At 40.8% G+C, this 27,890-nt stretch overlaps 2 protein-coding genes across 3 annotated transcripts; both read left to right on the top strand.

Annotated features, from left to right (window-relative positions):
• Positions 1-236: 236 nt before the first annotated feature.
• Positions 237-3,536, top strand: FABP7 (fatty acid binding protein 7). The gene is made up of 4 exons (XM_027454608.3): positions 237-408; positions 823-995; positions 1,615-1,716; positions 3,179-3,536. The coding sequence occupies exons 1-4, from the start codon at positions 273-275 to the stop codon at positions 3,227-3,229; spliced, it is 462 nt and encodes a 153-aa protein (XP_027310409.3). The 5' UTR covers positions 237-272; the 3' UTR covers positions 3,230-3,536.
• A 2,281-nt stretch (positions 3,537-5,817) lies between these two features.
• Positions 5,818-21,516, top strand: SMPDL3A (sphingomyelin phosphodiesterase acid like 3A). Of its 2 annotated transcripts, none has more exons than XM_038176950.2 (8): positions 5,818-6,010; positions 7,680-7,893; positions 8,418-8,562; positions 11,565-11,661; positions 14,323-14,501; positions 15,727-15,907; positions 17,821-17,945; positions 19,144-21,516. In XM_038176950.2, exons 1-8 carry the CDS (start codon positions 5,896-5,898, stop codon positions 19,453-19,455), a joined length of 1,368 nt encoding a protein of 455 aa, XP_038032878.2. In that variant the 5' UTR covers positions 5,818-5,895; the 3' UTR covers positions 19,456-21,516. The 2 variants fall into 2 exon arrangements, with proteins under 2 accessions (XP_038032878.2, XP_071892158.1); XM_072036057.1 differs by lacking the exon at positions 5,818-6,010 and adding an exon at positions 6,242-6,272.
• Positions 21,517-27,890: the final 6,374 nt, after the last annotated feature.

Here is a 27,890-nt window from a genome sequence, read left to right as displayed (position 1 = left end):
GAGCAGGCCTGCCAAGTGCATCCCTCTGCCCTTCCACCCGCAGAGGACCCCCGGGGGGGCACCGCCTGCCCCAACCCTGGGCACCCAGCGCTCCCCTTCCCCTCCCCGGGCCGCCCCTCAGCGCCCTCCCCGGGGGCCCCGGCGGTGGCGGGGCGGGGGAGCGCCCTCCCCCGGCGGGGCGGGGAGGCTCCGGGCCGCGGCCCCCGGCCTGCCCGCGGGGGCGGACCGCCGCCATCCCCGCCTGCCGGCCCCCCGCCGGGCGCCGGCTTTATATGCGGGGCGGCGCGGGCGGCACGGCGCTCCCTTGGCACCCCCAGCACCAGCACCCGGCCGCCATGGTCGAGGCTTTCTGCGCGACGTGGAAGCTGGTGGACAGCCACAACTTCGACGAGTACATGAAGGCGCTGGGTAGGTAGAGCTGGGTCTGGGGCGCCGTGGGAAGCCCGAAATGTGGGAGAGCCCCGTGCCCATGCCCATGCCCATGCCCGGCTCCCCCAGCTGCAGGAGGTGGCCGGGCGGGCACGAAGTCAGGGCGAGCTCTGCCGGGGGCCGCGGGGTGCTGGCGCTCGCCGTGCCCCCGAGCGGCGGCTCCTCGTGGCACCGAGCGGGGGCAGCGGCAGGCCCGGGGCTGCGGCCATGTGGGGACGGGTGGCGGGGCGGCCGCGGTCCCGCGGCGGGATCGGGGCCAAAAGTGGCGTTTGTCACCGGTAACCTGCAGCTGTGGAGCAGGGGAGGAGGTCTGTGAGCCTCGGCGTGTGGCGGGAAGGATGTTTTAGGATGACGGATGCCTGATGGATCTCTGTTTCTTCCTTGGGGGTTTAGGAGTGGGGTTTGCCACGCGGCAGGTGGGGAATGTGACTAAGCCCACCGTGATTATCAGCAGCGAGGGGGACAAAGTAGTGATCAGGACTCAGAGCACTTTCAAAAACACAGAAATCAGCTTTAAACTTGGAGAGGAATTTGATGAAACTACCCCAGATGATAGAAACTGCAAAGTAAGTGAACTTCTTTTTTTTTTTTTTTTTCTTCTCCCTTGCTACCCCCGAGGTTGCATCCTTTGCAGGGTAGAGTCAAAGGAAAAAAAAAGTAACCTCTGCTACTGCTAGTTGTAGCACTGTGTAGGACAGGAGAAAAAGACAAGATTGCGTCTTGTCTACTTACACTGTGTCTTGTCTGAATCGGCATATTATGTCTTAAGCCCCCTTTCTGCCTTCCAGTGTTGAGGAATTCTGTTGGGTGCCCATTTTTTCTTTTCTTTTGATAAAAGATCATTTGGTGCAACTTTTTCCGGTTGAAATGAAGGAATGCCTTCTGCCTGTGTCATTGAAGGCTTAACGTAGCAGTTACCCAAAGCACATCTGAAAGGATGTTTCCTTTGAGACTGGAACTCAAAGGAAACTTTTTCCTTTCTTTGATACAAATGCTAATTGTATGGAGTTCACCCTTAAAACAAGGGTGATTCATGTGCTTGGCTTTAAAATGGCAGGGACTACTTTTTCTTTTCAGTAGATGCACGTGAATCTAGAGAGAATTCAATAGAAAAGTGCATGCTTAACATGAGTTGAATCTTAAATACCCCCAAATAAATGAGTGTCTGTATTTTTGATATCTCAGTCTGTTGTGACCCTGGATGGAGACAAGCTAGTTCACGTACAGAAGTGGGATGGCAAAGAAACAAACTTTGTTAGAGAAATAAAGGATGGCAAAATGGTAATGGTAAGTATAAAAATCACTGAACATTCACGTACACCATTAATATCATCTCAAACTCGTCAACTTTGTGGGTAAATGTTAACTTGCACACAAAACCTAAACTAATTGGTGGGGAAAGCTAGGAGAGATTTTTCAAATGTTTTTTTTGTTTTGTTTTGCATCTAGTTTTACTGACAATTCAAGAATTGCTAGTGGTTTTAGGCAGGCCAACCTGTGCATATGCCAAGTGTATCCTTTCTCTCTAGACTTTATGTAAATGCACAAGCAAAAATAAATAAGTAAATAGTTACGGTAATTTGCAAAATATACGAAGTTCTTGATTATTATATAGGCAATGATTTGTTGGTGGTGATAATGTATATTTCTTTAAAAATGTTTATATGTGCACGTGTAAATGATATTTGATTGCACAGAACAAGTATTTAAGTATTTCCGTAGTAAAATAAAACTTGAGTATTGCTGGAGATAATAGTATTTTCATATTTCATTTAAGGGCTTATTCTTCCTATCTTGTTGAAAAATGATTAAAACTGCAATAGTCTGGAGAAAAATCGTTCTTGTTTTAAATCCCCATTATCTTCCTGACTTTTCAGGAACAGGTCCAGACTGACAATACTCATGCTTATTTTTGGCATAGAGACGTAGCTTTCGAAATAAAACCTCTTCAGCTATTTCAATTAATCTATGTGATTTGGCTGTTAGAGAGAAACAGCTCTATTTTCTGAATACTTCAAAGAGTATCTGTGTGGATGGAGACTTACAAATAATGAAGTTTTTAAAGTTTATAGTCAGTGCAGCACAATGTGACAGTGATTCAAGGAAAAATACATTTTGTTTTTGGAAACAGCAACACACATACAGAAAAAATCACTTCCTTTGGAATTTGAATGCAGTGAGATGCCATATTCCAATTAGCAAAATATGTCCAAAGCTCACACACTGCACTTAGTGTTTTAAACAACTGCAGTAATTGGAGTATTTGGCAGTTCTAGCCACATAAGTGCATAGAATGCATTTATTTTAGTATGAGATTCTCCTTAAGTATATGCCTATGCAGAATAGTATAGAATACAAAAATAGGGGAGTCAGATTTTACACTGCATATTTTGATTAACTTTGGCAAAATGTGTTAAATCTGTTTTAAAATGATAAATTTAAGAAATTACATTCACAAAATTAAAAGAATTAAACAGTCATTTCTAGTCACTTAAGTTGTATTGTAAGTGTGTATTATGCCTTTCTTAGGTTTGAAAGTAGGTTTTTGAAGTTACATTAATATGGGAATCATAACTGAAATTTTTCCTCTTGCTTACCTAAAATATCAATAAAGTAAAATAAGTGTTTTCTATAAATTGAGTAATGTGAAACAACCTTGTTTGTCCAGTTATGGACTTCTTAATATGCTTTAAGTTATTCCAGAAAATGTCTAGTGTCTAACATCACTGTCTTTTCCTTGGACTTGCAGACTCTGACCTTTGGTGATGTGGTTGCTGTTCGCCACTATGAGAAAGCGTAGTTTACCTGACCCCTGTCCAGATGTTACTTCTGGATGGATTAATGTACCGTCCATAACTGAAAGTAGCTTAAATGCACATTTCTGGTATAAAGGATTAATAAAGATTTTTTTTGGAGGGGGGGGTGTTTTTTTTTTTAAAAAAAAAATTATGCCAACAAACTGGCAGATGTGTGCTGTATAGTGCAACAGGTTAAACTTTGCATTAAAACTCTGAAACACTTGCCTTTCTTTTTTACAGTAAATGGAACATATTTGAATTGTTTTGGAATGGAGATTCAACAGAAATTAAAATGTTTTTTAAACCTGTGCTCCTTTTGCATTTTATGGGATAATATTCCAGTGTTTTAGAGGGAGTTGTAAAAGTTCCTTTTTCTCAGTTAAGCAGTAGAAAAGCATGTGGTGTACAAAACCCTGGGGCATTGACTGGATGGGATGTGGGGTACATGGGAAATGAAACACTGCCTTCGTTCAGAAGAGGTAGCTTCTCTGCTGAAGAAATCTAAAGCCCCCTCTCTGTGTGTGTGTAGGCAGGTGTGAGAGGTTCAACCCAGTTTCAGCTCCTCTCTTCACTTGAAACTTGCTATCCAGTTATCCTGCTCAAGTCAGCAGATAGACAGCCTTTGATTTCTGTGGGATTCAAGTAGTTTTTGTTTTAATAGTTAGAGTTCTTTGTTTTTAGTTTGGTTAATGTGTTTTTTTGTTGTTGTTTGTTTTTGCTAATATACAGAAGACTAAAGTACATCTGTTCAAAGAGTGAAGTGTTTCACAGGATGGGAGGAAAGGACCGACATGATAAAGGGAAGGACTGGGGGAGCCCAATATACAGAGCTTGTCTTTCATCTATCTCCACAGGGGTGGGAGGGAAAACAATACAAGACAAACCTTCTGAGATTCCTCTCCCTGCACTGTAGTTTTATAGCAAATGTGTACTGGAATTAACAATGCACTGTGAGCAAATTAAGGTAAAATATTGCATAGAAGAAATAAATTAAAACCTTCCTGGAAAATATTCCCTAAAACATTGGTGGGGCAAACACTGCCCAGTACTTTATCTTAGGAAAATTGAAGCAGTTGCTGGCATCAGGGAGGAGCATGTTTAGAAACTCCCATGTTTTCTGACATGCTGGCTCAGTGGCCTATAGTGAGATGTAGGTAGCTGCAAGTCTTTAAACAAGTAGGGTGGAGCTGTGGCATTCAGCTGCTCAATACTAGGGGAGTGTGGCTGCCAAGGGAGGTGCAGGAGGCGAGCCCTTCCCAACCTCCCAGGCCTGATCCTACACTGTGCCTCCCCTCAGATCTGCAACTGGAAGTGGCTTTTTGCTTCCTTAGATAGACAGCTTTCTTCCTTAAGGGCTAAGGTAACTTCAATAGCTTATCTCACTCATCCAATAGAGGTTCAGACACAACTGTGGCATCTAGCCAACAACAATGCAAGCCTTAATTTGTCAGCTTCACTTTTTCACAAAGAAGCTGCCTGAAAGGAACATCAAAGTGCTTTTTTTTTTTTTCCTTATGGGGAACACTAGAAATGTAAGACAGTCGTTAATTATGAGCTATATATATATATAAATATGCTTTAAATGGTGGATATTGATCACTTAAAATCTAGGAGCTAACTGTTCATCAGAGAAATGTAAACTTGTTTCACTGGTATGGGGAGCTGGATTCTTTTTGTTTTGGGCCATTTCAGCCTCCATTTGCTTAAGCAGCATCTTCTGTCCTTTGGTTTTATTTGCTCATTTAAACCTCAATTTCAGCTTTCATTTGTCTCACCCCATGTCTGCCTATCCGCCCATGTGTGTATTCATCACACGGGCTGTAGTCCTCGCCACGTCTTTGCACAGAGTTGGGAACAGCTGCTTTTACTTCATTGCTGAGGAACACAGACTTGGGTCTCCATTAGTGGCATTCATCCTTCTGACAAGTGATTTATGGGGCATGAAGTGAAAAAAAAGAAAAAAGTTTTAATCAAATATGAGACAACACTGAGACTGTTAAAACTTGTTTTACACATAAAGCCTGAATGTTTAATATTTTGCATTACTTTCACTTTTTTAAAAAAATGACTTTTCCATACAGATGTGCATTCTATATGTAACATATGAAACTGTCATAAATCTTATTGGTGAGGTACTTTCTTGTTCTAAAGATGAACAAGATTAATGCCAAAGTAAATAAGGGTAAGAAAACATGGAGAGGTGTGGTATTCATGAAGTGCCTGTGGCACTGTTCAGAGGAGTGGGAAAGTAAAGGAAACACTGACACGAGGGACCTCCAGCTCTGCTAAAATGGCTTTGCAGACCACTGGAAAGCAGATCCGGACAGAAAACCACCCTCAGCGGGTGGACGTGGAGGGGCAGTTTGGGGATTGATGACATTTACTCTAATTTGCTACTAAAACTGACACCGGGTCCTCCACACGAAACTATTCTTGAGCAATGAGCTCCTCTGCGGTAACGCTAACAGCGGGGCTGGTGTTTACGCTGTAACTCCGCATTTTCCTGTGAGGAACCTTCCTTCCAAAAGCTCCCTTAGACTTGCTCTGGCCTCCGCTCCCCGCTCTGCCCGGGCTCGGGCAGCGCCGGGCTCGCCCCTTTCCTCCCCTCCCGGCCGGGGCGGTCCCGCGAGCAGCCGTCGGCGGGCAGGGCCCTCCCGGCACCGCCAACATGGAGCCGCCGGGGGGACGCGCAGCCCGCCTGGCCCTCGGCCTGGCGCTGCTCTGCTCCGCGCTGCGAGCGGCCGAGGCGGCGCCGGCCGGCCCGGGGCCCCAATCCGCTGTGGGTGAGTGAGGCCGCCGCCAGGCCCTGGGGCGGCGGAGGGGCGGCGGGCGAGGGGGCAGCGGCGGCCCGCAGTGCCCGAGGGGGGCCCCGGGAGGGAGGCCCCTGCCAGCCCCGGCTGCCCTGGCTGCGGATCCCATAACCCCCAAGGGGCAAGCCCCGTCCGGCGCCTCCCTGCGTGTTTCTACCCCTGCCGATACAGGCTGCTGCTGTTTTGTGTCCCAGCTAGCTGTAACTTTTAGCCAGCTGCATGCGGTGCTGCTCAGGTAGGTGCGGGTTACCCAGGGTCTCCGGGCAGTCAGCAGGGTACGCCGCACTCCAGCCGGTGTCAGGTGAGGTGAGCCGTGCCCTGCAGTGCCCTGGAGCGTGCCCTGCAAACAGGAGCGCTGCTGTGTGCTGTCAGCCAGCAGCGTGCTCTGCCTGGCCTGGTTTCCGGCACGGTAACAGCCACAGGTGAGTGCTCTGGCACTGTTAGCACGGGATTCGCCGTCCCTGTGATCACAGGCGTCTCAAACCGAGCGCGCAGCAGTGTTCAGGCGTTTCCGCGTCTTGTGCTCGCAGAAGGCGCAGCGCTGTAGATCTGAAAGATTGCTGCTGGGCTTGGCTTCCTGAAATAAAGCTCCACAAGGTCGAGCCGTGTGTTGCCTGTTATGTCGCTGAGTGAGCATGTGACCTTGGGAAAATCAATTTATATCTGTCCCGGTTTCACAACCAGTGCCACCGATAGACTTGCCTTTTCCAAACGCTTTGAGACTGACAGAGAGAAATTGCTCATGTTTTACATGGGACTTGAAGACTGCTGATCTCATACAGGCTTAATTCATCTTGTTCAATATATTCCCATGCTATTGAGTTTGTTTATTTTTTTTTTCCTGCGCGGTGCTAAGTGACAAGTGACTAAGAATGTGTCAGCCTGGAAAATACTCAGTATTTAAGGCTGATACACCTCTCTTTGGTAAGAAGCCCAGTCTTTTTGCTGCTGTGGCTGCTAGGGAGCAGTGCTTTGAAATCTGCACACAAGCTGTTTCATGCCTTTCCTTCTAGACCATTATCTTTTATAGCAGCCTTCAGCCAGGGAAGGTGTAGAAAAATAATTAAAATTGTTACTCCCTCTCTTTTTTCAGGTGGTAGAATGGAGAAGTCCCTCTAGCACCTCCTCTGCTCTTCAGTTTCCAGATTGCTGTAAATGAAAAGCAGCTCCATATTCCAGCCCCTGCCAATCTCCATTTTTTTTTTTTTCTGCTGAATCATTGAAAAAATCTATGCCTCTGCTTCTGTTTTCATTGTTTCTAAGCAGACTATGTGAAGTACTCTTGTCAGGAATGCACCACTCATGCACACTTATCAGGCGGGATAATCAGCAATTTGTTAAATTCATTCTCCTTTACAAAACTTCAAAGAGGAACAGCAGTAGAAAAAAAATGGAGCAAACATGAGGTTATCCATGTGTATCCAATTCACATTTGCAAGTTGTAATCAGAAAGTCACAGAACTACTATATATTTTTTAAGTAAAATACTTGCGCTTTTCAGAAGTCAATGTCAGAGGTTCCTGTTTAAGTTTAGATTCAGCTAATTACATTTGTTTTTTTCCCAGGCTGTATAAGGAATGGGATTCTTAGAAGCCTGGTGAGAAATAATGCATTTTCTTTAATCTTTGTTTTCTGTAAACAGGACAGTTCTGGCATGTATCTGATCTGCATTTAGATCCAACTTACCACATCACCCCTGATCGCACCAAAGTTTGTTCTTCTTCCAAAGGAGCCAATGCCTCTAACCCAGGCCCTTTTGGAGACTTTTTGTGTGATTCTCCATATCAACTTATTTTGTCAGCATTTACATTCATGAAGGATTCAAGGCAGCAGGCGTCATTCATGATTTGGACTGGGTAAGTCACTCTACAATTAAAGCTTTTAACAGCTGGATAGGCATATAGTGCAGTAATTCACAAGTTTATATCGACACCAACACATCCTTAGTTTAGTATCTCACAAATGCTACTTTTAAAGTCTCCACTTGTCTGAATGGCTAATAAGTGGAAGATTGAGTATATAAGGCCTCAGGAACAGGTTTTGATCTCTGTAACCATTTGTGGGTATTGTTGGACTGTTCACTGTGACATGTGCCACGTGATTTATTAGTGCAAGTTAAACAGGCTGCGGGGAGGGTGGAAAGCAGAAAAATGAAAGCAAAGGAAAACTCAGAGGAATAACTGATTAGAGTGAATTATCATAGGAGGCACTGTATTTTTTGTCTTAAGGTCATTAAATATAAAGTGGATACCTTTTTAGATGTATTTCGGCTATATATTTGGTAGTGGGTTCTGTAAGATATATCTAGAATCAAGCTATATTATAGTTTATGACTTCTAATCTTAAACTTTTTGTTAATAAAACCTTCTCTTTTTTTCAGAGATAGCCCTCCACATGTTCCAGTGAAAGAACTCTCGACAAAACTCGTCATTAACATCATTGGTAATATGAGTTCTACAATTCAAAGTTTCTTTCCAGATCTTCAGGTTTTCCCAGCCTTGGGAAATCATGATTACTGGCCACAGGTAAAACAAATAAGAAATTTTTTTAGGTACCATGTTAAGTTTGTTTCTCATTCCTCAGAGGCCAAGTGTGTTAAAAAACAACAGTGAAATTTGTGTAAATGTTACTCTGGAAACAGTATCCTATGGTTCTCCAATTAGCATTTAAAATGGTAAATAAATAATTCCAATCAAAAATACAAAGTATATTTGTATGTGTTAAGTTACCCAGCCAAATGTTGGTGCCAGATAAAATCTGCACATTGCCTGAGGTGGTGCACATGTACTGTTAACCATTCCTCTCCTCGTGGCTTAGGACCACCAGTTCTCATCAGTGTGTCAGTACACACTTTTTCTTACTATGTAAGCCATACATATGTGTAAGTCAGGCGTGTGTACAATAGCTTAATGTAACAGAGATAACATCCTTGGTGCATCTGGCAGCATGTGGTAAGGTTCAAGGCTTGCTGAAAGACCTACTGGAAGTCTACCTGCAGACATCGCTGGATTTTTTTATCACACTGATGGAATAACTTTTGTAACGTTCCCATAGTTTTGCCACTACTATTAAAAATGTGTCTTTCTTTCTTTGCTTATTCAAAATTTAGAAATATTCCCATTAACTATTTACTGTATATGTGGGCCGTTGCAGCTCAGGACAGTGCTTCTTTACAGTCAGTGATCTGTGAATATTTTTCTTGGCATAGCACAAAAATAAACAGTTGCTTCATTTGTCCTTTAAAGCATATTGCAAGGTGATCTGGCAGTGCACAGGACTGAGAAACAAATTCTGTCATTGGATCTGAGGGGATCGGAAGGGATGTTGAGCAGGTCAACTAAAACAATTTGATAAACACTTTTGTTCCAGCCTTCTGTGTTATTAATTAGGCCTATTGTGGGATATTTGGTATGGTAGATGGCTTTGGTATAATACTATCATTGCCTGTAATTAGTGATTCCTAAAGCAGCATTGGAAGTGCTTAGAGAGTGAAGAGGGCAATGTGAGAAGGAAAATCAGAGCTAAGCATGTAGCATAGCTTGGAGCTGTGAGTGCCCAGACCAAGCTGGGACTGGAATTTTTCTGGTCTTAAGCTTTTAGTATAGTTTGAGCTTGTCACGTACACTCACAGGAAACAAGGTTAGTCCACCAGAAACTACTGATGATTTGGTAAATACCACCTTAAATGAAGTTTAACTCATAGTATTGTTTTTATTTTAATTAAAAAATAAAAGCAGAGAATAGTTGTCATTCAGCAGTCTCCTGTGGTATAAAGAAAAAAAGCTGTATACAGTAACCCCATAAACAAAGAAAGATATAAATCCACATGGCAGACATTGACATTTGAATGTAGTGACACTTTTTTGACAAATACGAGTTTTGTTTGTGAAATTAAGTTTGAAGGTAGAAAAAAGATGGTCAGCAGGGGCAGCTGGACAGCAAATAGCATTTTGAAGCAGGCCGCGTATTGGAGTAACTGTTGTAGTTTTGTGTCCAAAACTACACAAGTATTTTTGTGGTGCTTTGCTTTGAAATGGCAGACTCCACTAATGCACAGAACCGGCATACGTTTCTGTTTCTGTTGGAAAAAGACCATACAACCAGAAAATCCCCACTATGAGGTTGTTGCATTTTTTTGTTCTTGAAGACGTTTTTATTTTTCTTGTGGACGTGCTTGGCAATACATACCATAAACTGTAAGTAATGTGGAGCAAGCCACACTCCGTAGGCTGTTCCAGAGAAGCTCTGGAGGCTGTTTGCTTACTATGCACCAAAGAATTTTATTGGTTTCTGTTGCATTCTGACCTATCCATCATAATGATTTCACGGTCTTGGATGATTTTTCTTGCAGAGCCTATTAAAAATACTACTCAGGTTAATCAACCACTGGGATACCTTTTAGATTTTTTTTACTGTGACCTTGGTCTTTCTGCATAGTCTTACTTTGTTTCACATTCTTGCCCCTGCTTACAACAAATGCCTTAACTGCTGTCTGATCCAAATATTCACAGAACGCTGATTTGCCTTTTAGAGCCCAAGACCAAACCACCTTCAGTCCATAACATGGCCTCTTATCTGAGATCAGACTTTGCTGTGTCTTAGTGACTTAGCTCTGGCTGAACTGATATGACTCAAAGCTTTCTTAGTAACTAATATCTGTGCATTACAAGCAACAAATGTCTGAACAGACTACTGATTGCACTGCTTCTAGACAGAGACTTAGTGCCTAAGCCTCTAATAAAGTAAGGTTAGTTTCAAAGATCTTAGAAAGGTCAAATTCTATGTTTAAGAACACATGCACTGTAATAGTGTTCCTATTTTTTGACCTCTGATTTTTTTTTTCCTAACATTAAAGATTGAAGCAGGTATTTTAGGAAAGGCAAGGACAAACTGGAATCTCCCTGTCAGGGTGAGATGGGAGCATGGCTCTAATCAGGCTATGGCACTTGGGCATTGCTTGGCTTGGACTGAAAAGTGCTGCAGTCCTTATTAGAGCTGGTGTGTGAAAACATTGACAAAACTTTTCTTTTACATTTTAAATCAGAACTAGAGGATATCATGGAAATATTGGTTAATCCCATTGAAATATTTCTGAGGGTTTTAGTGGAATTTCGGGGAGCTATGAATCCCAAGTTGTGTGAAAAATTCACCTGCTATATAAGAAACTTGGGTTCAAGCTTCTTCTCCAAGAGACTGTATTTTTAGAAGGCAAATAGATTGTGAATGTTTGGTTTATAATTTTGCAGGATGTATGTTTTTCACTTAGCTGTGCTCCTAAGGCTTGAAATATTTCTGGCACTAGTTTAACAATGTGTTAACATTGTTAATGCTGTCAGTTCTAAGGCTGGGATTTTCTTCCTGATCAGCAATAACTGGATGGCGAGAAGTTTTGTTGCTTTCTGGTGTGCTACCTGGTGATCACTGGTTACACTTATGCATTATGGGAGAAATCAGGTGGGATGATAAATTAATTTTTTTGTACATGTGTCTGAATAATAAGACTTAGGCAAGTTCTGCTGTCTCACAGGATCAGCTTCCTGTAACCACCAGTGAAGTTTACAATGCTGTAGCAGATTTCTGGAAGCCTTGGCTAACTGATGAAGCAATCAGTACCTTCAGAAAAGGTAAAGTGTGTCAGTAATACATCATAAAGCTAGGACTTAGAGACTAATGATGCTATAGATTTGTCCCCTTTGTTCAGCTTTCTCACAGAATGAATTATTACAGTGGATTATCTAGAATCGTAGAATGGTTTGAGTTGGAAGGCACTTCAACAGAACCATCCAGTTCCAACCTCCCTGCCAAGGGCAAGGACACCTCCCACAGACCAGGTTGGTCAAAGCCCTGTCCAGCCTGGCCTTGAACACCTCCAGGGATGGGGCGATCACAGCTTCTCTGGGCAACCTGTGCCAGGGTCTCACCACTCTCTGAGTGAAGAATTTCGTCTTTACATCTGATCAAAATCTACCCTCCTTTAGTTTAAAGCCATAACCCCTTGTCCTATCACTACACTCCCTGACAAAGAGTCCCTCCTCAGCTTTCCTGTAGGCCCCCTTTAGGCACTGGAAGGCTTCTATAAGGTCTCCCTGGAGCCTTTCCTTCCCCAGGCTGAGCAACCCCAACTCCCTCAGCCTGTCCTCTTAGTTGTCGCTCTGCACTGTCTCTCCCCTCACCGTCCCTCTGTTCTCACCTCTGGTGAGGCTGTACCTTGAGTACTGTGTTCAGTTTTGGGCCCCTCACTTCAAGAAGGGCATTGGGGTGCTGGAGCTTGTCCAGAGAAGGGCAACGAAGCCAGTGAGGGGTCTAGAAAACAGGTCTTATGAGGAGTGGCTGAGGGAACTGCGGTTGTTTAGCCTCTAGAGAAAAGGAGTTTCAGTCTCAAATAATGACACTGTACAATTACTTTAATTGTATGGGTAATAGTAAGGTGGGGATCAGGCTCTTCTCTCAAGCACCAGGAGACAAGATGAGGGGAAATGGCCCCATGTTGCACCAGGGGAGGTTTAGGTTGGGTACTAGGGTAAATTTCTTTACTGAAGGAGTTGTGTGGCATTGCAGTAGGTTGCCCAGGGAATTGTTTGAATCACCATCCCTGGAGGTCTTCAAGAAAGGTGCGGATTGAGAACTTACTAGCGTGGTTTAGTGGTGGACTTCAGTACTAGGTTAAAAGTTTGACTTGATGATCTTGGAGGTCTTTTCCAACTGGAATGATTCTATGATAGGAGAGGTGCTACAGTCCTTTGGTCATCTCTCTGGCCCTCCTCTGGACTTGTGCTAATAGGTCCATGTCCTTGTTGTACTGGGGACCACCAGAGCTGAACGCAGTGCTCCAGGTGGGGTCTCACAAGAGCAGAAAGGGAAAATCACTTCCCTTGACCTGCTGGCCAAGCTTCTTTTGATGCAGCCCAGGATATGGTTGGCTTTCTGGGCAGCAAGCACACATTGCTAGTTCATGTTGTACTTCTTATCATTCAACACCTTCTCCTCAGGGCTGCTCTCAGTCCATTCTCTGCCCAGCCCAGCCTATATCTGTGCTTGGCATTTTCCTGCATTGCCAGGCACAGAGGTGAGACTGACTGGCCTGTAGTTTCCTGGGTCTTCCTTTTTTTTTTTTTTTTTTTTTTTTTTTAAGAAACAGGCTTATTTTTCCCCTCTTTCAGCCAGTGGAACTTCACTGGAGTGTCATGAGTTATCAAATATGATGGATGGCAGCTTAACAATAATGCTTCTTCTGGAAGAAGTTACTTAACTTTTTGAATATCAATGCTTATCTTCAGGGTACATTTGTTCTCCTTTGCAATAGTCATTACTGCTTCTTGTAACATGGACAGTTTTATTGGCTTTTTACCAATACTCGTGAAGTATCTTATTGTCTTCACAACCTCATAAAAAGTGCATTTCTAGAAAAAGATGTATGATGCACAAGAAGAGTTAAATTTGGTTGTACAGAAGTTGATGACATGGTGTTTCTGTTTTGATACTGTATGGAATAGGCATATATTTCTTCAGGTTATAGTAGTACATAGTCTTGGTGATTATATTGTTAATTACATCATGTTTGTATCCAACTTACTCAACTGCTAAAATAAGGATATGCTAATTATGATTTTTCTTTTTACGAAAAGACTGAAAAATTCAGCCCAATTTCCAGACATTAGGGATTTGGAATTTTAATTTGTGTTTTGTGTCCTGAAAAAGAAGGACATCTGGGTAAGAATGGAAGTAGGAATTCTAATAGGAAAATAAAACTCAAAGGAGCAGATCTTAACGTTAAAGTATATTGTTACAGCTCTATTGTCACAGCTCCAGTGAAGTCCATGAACTATGAAATTGCACCCATTGAAGTCCTGTGTGCCATGCTCTTAATTATGTCCTAGTCTAAAGCTAAATGAGTTTTGAAGTACAAAGCTTCCTCGACAAACCTATGTGTTTGCAGTATTTTAAGAAATTTGCCCTTCTAACAATTACTGCATCTCCGTTTGTGGTAGAAATGTTACAGGGCACTTATTGTGCATGAATTGGATAATTGCATGTGGAAACAAAAACAAAGGCAGTTACAGGCAAGGATTCATAAAATATTCAGTGTCCACTTTTCATACTAAAATGTTCCTGAAAACAGATTTTTAAGATGTTCTGCTGTGATAAGGTGATACGTAGCCTGGCTAAACACATCCTATTTTACTAGGATTTGGAAGACTGGATATGTTGTTGGTGCTGTACTTTGATTCTAAAGTTGTGCTTTGAAGCCTTTCTTTTTTCAGATGATGTTGGTCTTACTTTCACAGGTGGCTTCTACACACAGCTGTTTGAATCAAGCGTTGGCTCTCAACCACTCAGGATAATCAGTTTGAACACAAACTTATATTACAGCCCAAATAGCGTGACTGTGAATATCACAGACCCAGCCAACCAGTTGGCCTGGCTGGAGGGAATATTGGAAGCGTCTTCACAAAAGCAGGAAAAGGTAAGGGTAGTGAACAGAACCCATTGGCGTTATTTGTTTAAACTTTGAAGAAAAGAAGAAACTAAGAAAAGTTTAGATTTAGAGCTTAGTGATATGGTTTAGTGGAGGACTTGTTAGTGGTAGGTCAGAGGTTGGACTAGATGATCTTGGAGGTCTCTTCCAACCTAGATGATTATGTGATATAAATATGATTTTAGAATAATATTAATGTTACCAAAGAGATGGAAAAAATCACAGTTTCATTTGTATTAATAATTCTTTGTTGAATATGCACATTATGTACGTACTACAACAATTAGTACAATAATTGCATAGTCTTTCTCAAATTATCCGGTAAAATACCTTTTCTCTCTTATGATGTAAAATGCCATAGGAGCCAGAAGGAAAATACTTTAACTTTTGTTTCTGAATCTTTTTACTCTAAGCCTTCAGTTTTAAAATGTGCGCCCTTGGTCTGAAACAAAAGTTATTGTATTTCATTTACATTGATACATAGTTATGAGTATGAAAACTGGATATTAGAAAAGATTTTGACAACCACAAAACTTAGCCAACCTTCAATTTAAGTGCTAAAATAATAATTAATTGCCTAATAATACTCAGTTTTTAAGTGGGGTTATAACTTGTTGCTCGTGTTTATTGATTGGTGTGGGGATTGGATCATCAGCTGACCAGGAAAAGTGTTTAGTGTAAAACATGTTTACAGTTGTTGTTTTTTTAAATATTATATTATAGTGGGGGGAAAGGAGATCTTTCACTTTCTTGTGCCATTGGAGGCCAGTCTCAGTCTAAACAACAGACTTAGAGACTTACAGAAAGATTGTAATTAGTTCTTCTATGTTTATGCTGAATATCTGACCATTCCCTATAATATTCTAACACAAATATTTTTTGCTATTCCCTTGAGGTGCCAAATCATGTCTTGCCCTGGTTAACTTACGTTTTCATTTGAAACAATTGAACACATTTTTCTTCGCCCTAAAATCATGCAGAGAGTTAGCAGAACTGTTTTTCAAGAATGCACTAAGAAAAAACTATTTTTCTCATTAAATTTAAACATACTTACTCATTGTATTTTGTATAGTAAAACTGCTGTGATTTCTGGCTTTCAGAATGCCTTTTCAAAGATAGCATTAGAATAAAATTGTGTTAACCTTTTCTAAGTTAAAGCTAAAACTATCAGTTTCAAAGGAAGATGCTAATTGTGTTTTCTCTAATTTCTTAGGTGTATATAATAGGACATGTGCCAGTAGGATACTTGCCATATGCGAGGAATACTACAGCTATCAGGGAGTATTACAATGAGAGACTAGTGAAGATTTTTCGCAAATACAGTAGTGTTATTGCTGGGCAGTTTTTTGGCCACACACATAGAGATAGTATCATGGTCCTCCTGGATGAAGAAGGTAAGGATGCTCTTTGAATCCTTCATCCTTTTTGATTAAAAGCAAATTAATGTTTTCTTACATGGTGTTACCGGTCAGTCTGTGTTGTAAATAGCTGAAAAATGAAATTGTGAAATTCTGCTATTTATCTACAGAAGTTCAAACGTCATTCACTTGCAGATTTTTTCCAAATAAAACCTTGCAAGACAGACTGTCTTTTTTTCTGAAATCTGAAGAGACTCTGCAGGCTTCCTATATTTTTAATGAATGCTCATGCCTAGACAAGAATTTCTACTCTTTCCTCTCCACTTTCTCAGTGACATGGGCAAATTGTACTAGCCAGTTGCTATTGTGTAATGTGTCAAAGGGAATGTTCTCAGGCCAACTAGACATGCTCTGTGTTCTTGTGTTTCCTGCATCATTACTGTGCCTCTCTGCTGAGTTCCCTGCTGCTTCAAAGTTAATTAAGATAGGGGTAAGCAGGAGGCAGGGGAATGAAAGTCTCTGCTTGTTGCATCTCTTAGATCAGCAAGAAAAGCACCCAGGTTTGAAAAGTTTGTTTATTGCTTTGAAATCGCTTAATTTTAAGCGTGGATATTTCTGTATGAAACACTCTTACATCTCTAGCAGAAGATCTCTAACAAGTAGCTAGTTAGATGCTTGTGTCTACAGCATAGTGAGGCGTCTACTGCTTTGGTTTACATAAAATATCCCAGTATTAATTGGCTCCTTATCTGTGTTTGTTTTTATATGAACTCATAAATGCAATGCCCAAAACGCGGACTGGGCTAACAGGGCTTTAAATGATTTACCTTCTTGCATACCGTTAACATGGAATTAATGTCCAGTAAAAATCAATCCAACCCAAGTGAAAGAAATGGCCTTTAATACACTCAGATGGTTTTCAGAACAGTCTTACACATGCATATTTTTGTCCCTTGTCCCATTTGTGCATGATATCATCACCTCTACTGCAAATTTCACTGAGAATAGGCAGAACTTGATGCATTCTCATTACAGTTTCCATGTGCAAGTAACTGCTTCCAGAGTATTTTAATAATTTTGCATATTTTGCCAAAATCCAAACAGTGAAATTTCATGTAGCGTGATATAGTTCATTTATCTGTACAGTTTTAGGCTTTCTTCTCTTTATGTCATTTTTCTTTTTGACAAAATTTCAGAGAATTCCAGATAAGTATAATACTATAGCCAACATCAGCATACTGAGATACAGAGCTCAGTGTTACCTCTTCTGGAAGTATTTACTGATTTCTAGGGTTTAAAAGTTTCTTCTCATTTGTGGAGACTGGCCTTGTGACTTCACCACCATGATGTTGTTGGAGAAAGGAATGGTTAGAGTTTCTTTTGTTACACAGAGAACCTCTCAATACTCTTACCTGCATATTCTGCCTCTTAACACTTTTGTATGTCCTCATGTTTCAGTTACCGTAAAGATCAGTGTTTACTAACTAGATTCTGGGCTAGTCTAGATGAGTGAAGTCAGAGTCAGTTTATGATACCCTGGTGTTTCTAATGACATTATAAATACATGAAGAACAAATACATAATGCAACACGTAAAGTGTAGCATGAGGAAAGCTACTCAAAGTTCTGGATGTTTCTTCAACAGAAATACATAAAGTACAGAGGCCTTACCTGCAGGCAAGACCATTTAGCACTTGGATAGTTGAACTGGTGTGAAGCCTCCAGTATAGATAATAGTTACTGATAAGCAGTGGAATGTAGGTACACAGATTTTGGTCCATTGAATGGAAATAAAGGAATTCATAATGGTGTAACTAATCCAGGGTAAAAAAAATGCTGATGTACCTAAGCTTCTCACTCTAGTTCTTGTTGTGTTGGCTCTCCATAAAAATATGTTTGAGAAAGAAATGATTGAAAGGTAACTCTTTCCTCCGCTCCCTTTTCTTGCAGAAAAGCCAGTAAATTCCTTGTTTGTGGCACCTGCTGTAACCCCAGTGAAGAATGTATGGCAAATGGAGTCCAATAACCCGGGTGTCAGATTCTATCAATATGATCTTCTCGATTATAGCTTGCTGGTACGTAAGGCTTTTAAAGCATCATTTAGGACTTAAATATTTAAATACACTGTCACTAAAAATTACAGTGAGATGTCAGCCTTTGTAGTATTCTGGTAATCGGTGGAACTTTGGTGCTTACTGTTATTTTTCTTCTTGGGCAAAGAAGATGAAATCTGAGAGAGAACTTAGTCAGTCTGTCTGGCTGCAAGACTACCCAGTGCTTCCTGTTCTCTGAATGTTCCTACGATGTAGAATCAAAGGTGGTCAGAATTTTTCTGGGCATAATCCTGAAACTGTTTGCAGGGAGCTCAGCTCTGCAATGGTGAAAAAGGTTCATACCAGTTATTATTAGCTTGTTTACATACCAGTGTTGTTTGCTGGTGATTGTCTGAGCTTTGGGAGGCATGAAGTGCTTCTACAGGGTATAGAAAAGCAGATGAAGAAAATCACACTTCTAGCCATGTGATGCCTTTCATAATCATGCAGCTTCCTATATAGGGTTTATACTTTCAATAGGAAATTGTAAAGACATTTTAAAGGAGAAAACTTAGAATACTTCTGTAGTCTTTATTTTTTTGGAGATATAGTGAATCCTGTGTGGTGATTTTAGCTCTGAGTAACTCAGACATACTCTCAGTAATTCAAAGTAAAATCTTGACCTTGCCGAGTTCAGTGACAACACATCCTGTGGCTTGACTGAGACTGGGGTTTCCCTCTGAAGATCTGTGCTAATGCTGCCTGCTTCTTTCCTGTGCAGCTTTCATTCCTGTATCTCCATCTCTCCCTTTCCTCTGAATTCTTCCTGGGCTATTCTTTTTCTGTCCATTCTGTCCATTTCTGTTGCTCAAGCAGTGTCCACAGAAAAGAGTTCTGGATTTCACTCTTTTGCCCCAGACCCATGCCAGACACGAGCATAGTGGAATTTGGTTTACAGTTTGGACAGGAAAGACTTCTAACAGTGCCTGTGCTGCCTTTTGTGTTTCTCATTTCTTCTTCCCATCCCCCCACCATTACCACACTGCAAGTACCAGCTTTGGGTGTAAGCCCAGCTCTTGGGGTGGGACGTGACCTTCTATTCATTTGTGAATAATGAGGAGTGACAGCTTCCTAATCAATATATCACTCTAGAGACTTAATGAAGCAGGGAAGAAAGCAATACAGCAGTGCCTATTTTTTTTTCTTCTTCTTCTTTTTTTTTTTTTTTTTTAAACTGTAGGATCTTTGGCAGTTTTACTTGGATCTCAGAGACGCCAACAAGAAAAATGAATCGGACTGGAAATTAGAATACATCCTGACTAAAGCTTATGGTATTGAAGACTTGCAGCCCGAAAGCTTATATGAAATGGCCAAGCAGTTGTCTGTGCCACACAGCAAGCTGTTTGAGCAGTATTACAATAACTTCATTGTGAGTTATGACAAAACCATTGTCTGTGAAGAGGGGTGCAAGACCTGCCAAATATGTGCAATGCAATATCTGGATTATTCCTCATACACAGATTGTATCAATCAGGAAGCAATGTGGAGATGAGAAGTCTCTACTACAATGTATGTTAATATTAACTTGAGCCTTTGATTTAAAAAATCTGATCATCCTCTTGCTCAAGCACTGACATGCTGCCAGGGAACCTGTGGGACTTGCCTGAATTTCAGGGGAATAATAAATCTCCCTAGATTTTTCTTCCTTTAAGCATATTTTCCTTCCACATCTAAATAAAAGTTTATTGGCTGTGTAATAGTGGCCAGATATTTTGCTGTTGTTTCAAGTGTACTGTGCCCCCCTGTAACAGGCATCAGAATGTATGAGAAAAGAAGTTACTCAGTTCTTTGGAAATCCAAGTCTCTTATCAGGGTGTATAAATGTAGGCAATGCCATTTCAGGCATGGGAATTGTATGGGGGTGGATTTCAGCCATCCGCTGCTGTGATTTACAAAGTGAAGCCTGTAGAACCTCTGTTTGCTGAGGCTGGAGTGCAGTTACCTTGTTGATGTGATGCCAGTATTGGGCATCTCTGTCCCTGTGCTGAGTTTCCTTTTCTTTCTTATCCTCTTAAATTCACCTCTGTTCAGGGGCATATTTTAATGACAGCATGAATGTGATAATGGATCACAAACCTCCAACCTGAAAATACTTGAAAGTACTCAGTACACCTGAGTGTACTTTGTGATTATCCATCACCAAGTGCTTCTTTCCTATGATAGGCCTGTGTTTATTGGTGCTGCTATCAAGCAGTCAGCTGGCATAAGATTTTGCAGCAGACTACAAATCAGGTTTAAATTAATCAACATCAATAATTAGACATAGCTAATGTGCAATACAGGCAAACATGCACTAACCATGGTATGTCTTGGGTTTCTCAGGTTTCTGTGTTTCACAGAGCAGTTGGGCACTTAATGCAAAGCTTATCACATGTATCAATTTACAAGTGCACAAACCACTTCTTGGGACTGTGTGCACAAAATGATATGTCAAGAGGGCAATTTGTCTAGTGCATACAACCAAGAAAGATCTTTACTATTTTCCTGTCTCATCAAGAGTCATACTTTTAGAAACTTTGGTCAATATAATATCATACAGACTCTATTGTAGAAAATATAACTCCGGAGTAACTAGACTGTGGCAGTGGTTGAGACAAATCCAGTTGCAAACTGTTTATTTTCATGAGATTAAAGTCTTTATTTTAGCTGTTGAGGAATTTTCTGGTTTTGTTTCCATCCAAGCTTGAAATACTTGGAAAATCTGTCCCCATATATTTCACTAAGTCTATAGTGTTCATAATTGTAGATGCAGATACTTCAGATTTGTCACGCATCAGTCATCGGCAGAGGAAATGGCTGGTTTGGTAAATTTGCATTCAGAAGCAAATCCTCCTGTGGCAACTGTGTTTAGAAATGCCATTAATGATGCATAACAGGTAGTTGTACTGTATTTTCAATTTTGTTCTCGGAGAAGGTACATGGGCATGTAAACTTTTTAGAGACATCTATTCTGGCTAATCTTGGATGTATCTGGATATGTAAATAGTGTGAGTTAACATGGGTTCCATGCAGACTGTCACTGTGAGGAAGTACAAGAAAGTTTCAGTAGTATATGTTGATGATTCACTCTTTGTTGGATGTGTTTATTGTTTGTTTTTCTCATGGTTTGGTTCATTAAAAAAAGCCTGTGTTACCAGTGTCACTTCTCCAAGGGCAAGCAAAGTAACAGATGGATAGCATACAGACAATTACAGTTGATTCTGCTTCAATTTGCCAGATGGGTTTTGTTCAATTCAGTTTTGTGCTTTGAACAACTTTCTCTTACTGGTTTGTTTTTGTGATTTCTCTGACTTATGTTTAAACTTAATACCTACAAACCATCCTGGAAAAGTGCAGTAAGAATTACCTAGTTACATACTCCCACTAAAGATATTTTTATTGCTGAATCTTAGGGAGAACTGAACCATGTAGCAGATTAGTTACAGAGCTCTGGTATGCTGTTTATGAGTTCTTGGGCTTCTTGCTTCCTATACTATTTTTTATCTCTGTATATGTCTGTAACTATTATTTAGTAAGCTTAAAAAAATAAATGCCTACAAATATCTATTAGCAATCTATGCTCTGTTTGTTTGTTTGTTTTAAAAACATAAATGCTGACTTTATCTGGACTTTAGATGAAGCCAAGTGCTGGATGGCACCAGCCAAGGAAGTTGGTTTTGTTTCAGCCAGAAGGACATATCCCCTGAAGAGTTATATTTAGCTAGGGGCCATCTACTACGATGCATCCAGTTATGCAGCCTGGCATTCTCTACTTCTCTTATACATAACTATATTTATTCAAGTGGAAATGGAACTGGCCAAGAAAGATCCAGGAATATGTTTAACTGCATCATCTTGTAATTTGGACATAAAACAAAGAGCTGTTAAGAATTTTGCACTGTAATAAACAACAACAACAAAGAAATCACACAAAGAACTTAAATGTCACCTAGGGTAAGGACAAATAGAAGGTGGTATTTTTGTTTCAGGTTCATACTTCATTCCTCCATGGATCTAAGAGGTAAGTTATCCTTTCCTGACAGCATTTTTTTTTTTTAAGGAGTCATAACGATTAAACACCAAAGAGGAATGGCCTGGTGAAACTTCTGTCTCCTGTAGACCAGACTCCTGTTTCAAATTTCATGATATTTTGTGTCCCTGTCTTGAATGAAGGATTTGGAGGAATTTTTGTAAGGCCATATATGACAGAAAGACAAAACACACCACCTAGTGGAGATGAAAGCTTTGAGTTTATCTAGAATTAAACTTGAGACATATTAACAAGGAAATAAATTTCTCAAATATTCTAGGATTTACCTTCTAGTTATTTCTTTTGTAGCAGTGCTGCCATGCTGCACAATTCTTCTGGATATTAAATTTTCTGTTTCCTAGAGGCCATGACACTTAAGGGGATCCTGAACCCTGAGGCAGGTGCAGGTCTCAGCCCACTTCCTGGGAATAAAGAACTAACAGAAGAGATCCTCAGAGGCCTGCTCAGCTAGGTAGATAAGGATGTGATAGAAACAAAAGATCTATGGTGTCTTCTTCCCATTAGCTAATTCTCTCCTACAGTTCACTCTCTGAACTTATGTCTACCTTAACAGGTAGTTCAGCTCAATAGGATCACTTTAACAGCAGAGTTGATGCTGAGAAGCTGATGCCACTGCTGCAGGTTTCATTTGCAACTAGAGAACGTCAGATGGACCCTTGAAGTGCACCTCACAGCTGCATTGCGTCTGAGAGCACTCTGTAAGAGCACTATGCAACATTGATGAAAGCACAGCAAGTGGGGGTGATCAGTATACTTGGTCCAAAGGTGTGCTCCTAATACAAGCTAAAATTATTATTTAGTGCACCTTGAGGTCAATGTTAAATTGCTTTAGATTGAGGCACCGAGTGGTGTCTCGTCATTTCTGTTCTTCACTTGTCAGCCTGAAGAAATTGAGATGACTGGAGGAGGTGGGCAATGAGTGAACATACTGTTAGCAAAACTGGTGTTGAACTAAAGTCTGCAGACAGAAATAGATAACTGGGTACATGTAGTCCCTTGTGATCCATTTCCTGTGTGGACAACTGATGAGCACATAGCATCTTCAAGGAGGAATGTCTAGTTTAATGGCCATGTAAGTTCCCTCTGTAGAAATAGACTTCTCAAAGAGAGTTGTCACATTTGTCTAAGAATAAAACCGCTAGGAAATCCCTCTCATGCACAGTCAAGAGGAACTATGCCAGTGTCAGTGTAGAAAAGGACTGTAACTGTCTAAGTAACACCAGCTGCTCTCCTTACTTACTTTCCCAAAGCAGGAGACTGGCTTTTATCTGCTTAATGCTCCAGCTTTCAAAAAAGAACATTGCTCTAGGTAATTTCACTTGTCATTTGTCAGCTCCAGCTTTCCTGTTCTGATGGAGGAACGTTCTACCTAGGAATTCTACCCTGTTTTGTTATTTTCTGATCTGCAAATAATAATATGGATGTTTATTTCACATGCAGGGTGAAAACTAGCTGTAGAAATTCAAAGAAAACACATAGACAAAAAAAATCATCAAAAATGTTAACAATCACACATCTTTAATTAGTTTCTGATAGTTGGGGGAGTTGCAAAGATAATTTATTGAATTAACATTTCCAGTGTTACTGGATGACTTGTTCCTGTTAATTCCTGTGAACGGGCTGTATGTGTTGCTCAGAGCTGCCCTAGCAGGTGTTAGGAGAGTGGACAGCAATAGGATGGATGCAGTAGGTGGCTGACTAAAATCATAATGAGGGAATTACTTAAAAAGCTGAAAAAAAACCAACACACTGGAAATGTGGTGAACCCTAAAAAAGTCCAAAACACTTAATGAAGTAGTTGAAGGAGCACTGGTGATGTTAAACATAGGCTTATAAATGTGGCCAATTTTCACATGCAACTTACATTGCATTCAATGGTAGAGCTATTTTTAAAGACTGTCTGGAAAAGTCCTTCTGTTATCTGTGTTTCCATCTAGTGATCTGAATCTAACTGTCAAATGTGTTATAGATAACTACTGAAATATTCCTCTATCATGTCTTCTGGTGTGCAGTGGGTAAAAAAAAAAAAGGGCATACTGTTCTTGTACCCTATAAAAGTCTTTGATTTTAAAGCAGCCACTCAGACATCAGGAATATTTAAGTGGGATAAATTTCAAATGTGTAGCTGGGCAAAAAGAGGATTTTCCCATCCTTAAACTTCAGTATGTCCCCCTGGAATAAAACCAAGACCTTTCCTAGTTTTTAGGAGGGGAGATAAGAAAAATTGAGATTTGCACCTGAGCCTGCCACCTTCCCCCTCAGGCACTTTGCATCTGTCATGGTGCTGAGTGAGCTTTATCCTTCTACCCTGGAACTGAACAACTTTCTAAATTAAAATTTGCATCAGAACTATTACATTTATAAGAAAAAATGTGATATTGACATAGCATTTTCCACTGAAAACTGTTAAGTAATTCTCAGGAAGTTCTCCCCTATGCTATATAGTTTGACACTTTGTCTGTCCAACGCAATACATGGCAATGGATACATTCCAGCAGCTTTTTTGTCCTATGTTTTCTATGATTTCTGAGAGTTCTTGTGAGCCAGATGATCATCTGGTAAAAACTGAGTTTGGACCACTGAAATGAATGAAGCTATGAATTAATTAACAAAATAATGAATAATCCTAATGGAGATTCAGGAATGGAATGGATTTTCCAAAAATGCTTAAAAATATTTGTATGACATAATGAAGTAATACTTCAAGCTGAATAAGAAGGCTCAGGTTACAGTAGTAGAGCAGCTGTGTCAGCATAGTGCTTTTCCTGGAATAATTCCCCCCATAGACCAGAGCAATGTCATAACACAGCTATGCTGCTGCATTATGCAGGGAGAATCTTTCAAGCTACCCTGGATGTTTGCCTATATAGCATTGGTTTATGTTACATAAACACATGCCATATAAGTATAAAGTATAAGTATACAAAACCAAACGAAAGAGTTGGAAGTTGTGTTCCTGGATCTTCTAGTTTGATGTCTGTTGACTATAGGTGGACAACCCTTATACAATGTTTCTGGGGAGGTGGGCACTGCATCTTTCCGAATTTGATGATCACAAGATAACTTAGCCTCATGCCAGTGGATGCTAAAGGATCGCAATTTCTGTAGACACTTGTATAAGCAATGAACTTACCAAAATCGCCGGTGTTCAGTCTAGCAGGATCTTCCTTTGTGTGGGAGTGGTGATAAAAGCCTGGAGTTATGTTGCTCAAAATACATGGAGAAAAGCTCTTTTTCCAGATGGGTATGGTACCTTAAAACTCTTGCATACTGCTCTGGCTTTTTTATACCTTGTAAAATGGGAAGCACCCATTTTTAGACATTTTGAAAAGCCTTTCCTGGGTAACTTCTCCTTCTTGTTATGTTGGGCATTTCAGGCAGATCATGTCTCATATATTAGAATATTAGAATATATTAGAATATTTTTCACTTATGCAAACTGCCTTCTACACAAAACGTTCTTAAAACAGCTGAAACTTGAGACTTTGGTAAAATATCCCACTAAAAAATTCTGATGTTGTTGCTGATGATTGCAATGAACCGTGCATTTTACCTAGCCTTAATTGAGTCACTGCAAAGAACATTTAACTTAGTCTCACAGGAGGGGATATTTGATGTTGTTTTTACATCAACCTAGCTGAAACCTTCCAACATTTCTAACAGACTTTGTTGATAGCTAACAAGACATGTTTCAAGCTGTCTGTTCTTAACAAAGTCTCCTCCTTTTTTTTTTTAAAAAAAAAAATAAAATAAAAATCTAATTGAAAGTATTTATACAGAGCTTGAGATTCTAGACAGGCACAGGATTTTGCCCAGAATAATTGCCAGCCTACAATGGAGGACTTTTCTATAGTATTTTTTTTTGTGTTTCTCCCCTCCTCCAGTCCCCTAGCCAAAGCAAATTTCTGCTAAGCTGTGTCAGAAAACCATAGCAACTATCTTGTGACAGATCTGAGTAGGTTTTGTTCCACCGAGGATCCATTAATCACTTGTATTGCCCCCAGCCCACAGTCCCATCCAATGTGATTCTGGGAATTTTCTGCTGAAAACTGTTGCCAAATATTTGTGTGAGTTAAGCTTTCTGGTCAGAGCAACCCCCAGGGGAAATACAGCGTTCTCAGTCACCATGTGTGTGGCGGTGGGAGGCTTCAGGGGCGGTGGGGCTCTCCTTGCCAGGCAGCAGGAGCATGGGGGTTTGCCTGGGGAGCACATTGGGGGCAGAGCTGGTGGGGCAGCAGGGCTTGGGAGGCTCTTTAGGGTGCATGTCTGGATGGTTTCTGTGGGGCTGTTGGTGCTGGAGACCTGCTGGTGGCCGAGCAGGTGCCTCTGCTATTATTCACTGCTTTTTACATAGGATCAGTTCAAATCAAAACTAATTTTCAGTGGAGTCCAGAATACGCCAACAGTTGAGCCTTGACCTGTCAAACCCATCCAAGAGTTCCCACTCCCTTACTGCATTTACTTACTAATTCCATAAGATCTCCCAGCTGCAAGAGAAATCCAACCCACTTGAGTTTGCATTCTTGAATTATATTCAAGAATATTCAGTTGCCTATGATACCAACAGCCATTTCAAATAATTTTAGGACTTCAGAGTCCAGAAAAAATGAAGAATTAGAAAATTTAAGCACAGCTCTTCCTGTATCCTGGTGGTCAATATTTACCCCGATACACAAACAGGAAAATCCTTAGAGAATAAGAAAATAAAATGTTTCTATATCCTGATCATATTTGCTGCTTTCTTGTTGTGATACCCAAAAGCAGTTGCTGTGTGATCAGCTGTGTGTTCATGGAAGGCAGGTGGTCCTCAGCTCCCGCAGTGTTCTGGAGTGCCATTTGGATGGAAAATAGGATCCCAGCTTACCTAATGATTTATGTGAAAACATGTCAGAGCTTCTCAATGCCTCAGAGGGGATGTTTTCCCACAGAAATTTGCATATCTGACTTAGTGCTGTCTTCATGTCTTTACACCAGGCCATGTTTAGTGGCCACTTCTCTTCATGGGACAAAAATAACATTAACGGGCAGGGCCTCATAGTATGCTACTTCCTTTGCAGATACATTGATTCCCTTTCAGGGCCCCTAGCTGCATTCAAAGCCTCTCTTGCTTTGTTTTCCCTCGTGAAGCAGCTCTGAGGCAGTTAGAAAGAGCCCCTGCCCTTTACTGCTCTAAGCTGGGGTAAGGCATATCATGACCAGGGGAGGTGAATATCTGTTGCTTCAGCTGCAGTTAGGAGGCTGTTATTATGCTGCTGCTAATGAAACCTCTTAATAGATTTTTTTTTTTTTTTGACTGTCACTGAACTTCTTCTGTGGTTCGTTTTCAGGTGATAAATTTTTCTGACACCTTGTATGTGGGTAGGCAAGGTGACAAAACAGCAGCCTGTCTTTAAACTGCAGGGTGGTTTGCTCTATGTAGTTTACTGTGTATTCAACTTGATGAATAATCTCCATCCATTTCCTTCGTTTGGGCATAAAACTCACCCCTCAGTTTGTAACAGCATAAAGGGCATTTACATTCTTTTCACATATCAGACTTCAGGAGGTGGGGTTTTTGTTGAGTTTTTTTCACCCATATTTGAGGGAGAAGCGTGTGCTCTTGAAGACATAGTTCCTTCAAATGAGAACAAGGTATGGTGAAAAACATGAATCAATCAATTCTAGCTAGGTGGGTCGAGAGCTAGGTTGACAGGCTTAGGATTTGGTGTGACTGAGATCAGGATGAACCCTGCTTCTACATGATTCAGCCCGGGTTATGAGAAAACAAATAATACATGGACTGCCAACTGTGGTTTCCATTCATTGTTTAGGTTAAAAAAAAAAAGCCTTCATATATATATGGCAAATGTGTAAAGAATTAGAATTAGCAATTTTATTTTAAACGCTTTCATTGTGTA

Source organism: Anas platyrhynchos, chromosome 3, assembly GCF_047663525.1.
Source record: "Anas platyrhynchos isolate ZD024472 breed Pekin duck chromosome 3, IASCAAS_PekinDuck_T2T, whole genome shotgun sequence".
Lineage (NCBI taxonomy): Eukaryota > Metazoa > Chordata > Aves > Anseriformes > Anatidae > Anas > Anas platyrhynchos.
This window is presented reverse-complemented; position numbering and strand designations above follow the sequence as displayed.

Excerpts from the sequence above, each read along its gene's own strand:
- FABP7 (XM_027454608.3), top strand. The coding sequence starts at position 273 with ATGCGGGGCGGCGCGGGCGGCACGGCGCTCCCTTGGCACCCCCAGCAC. Across the intron at positions 409-822 it reads CGAGTACATGAAGGCGCTGG|GAGTGGGGTTTGCCACGCGG; the intron begins GTAGGTAGAGCT and ends TTGGGGGTTTAG. Across the intron at positions 1,717-3,178 it reads AGGATGGCAAAATGGTAATG|ACTCTGACCTTTGGTGATGT; the intron begins GTAAGTATAAAA and ends TTGGACTTGCAG.
- SMPDL3A (XM_038176950.2), top strand. The coding sequence starts at position 5,896 with ATGGAGCCGCCGGGGGGACGCGCAGCCCGCCTGGCCCTCGGCCTGGCG. Across the intron at positions 6,011-7,679 it reads GGGGCCCCAATCCGCTGTGG|GACAGTTCTGGCATGTATCT; the intron begins GTGAGTGAGGCC and ends TTCTGTAAACAG. Across the intron at positions 8,563-11,564 it reads ATCATGATTACTGGCCACAG|GATCAGCTTCCTGTAACCAC; the intron begins GTAAAACAAATA and ends GCTGTCTCACAG.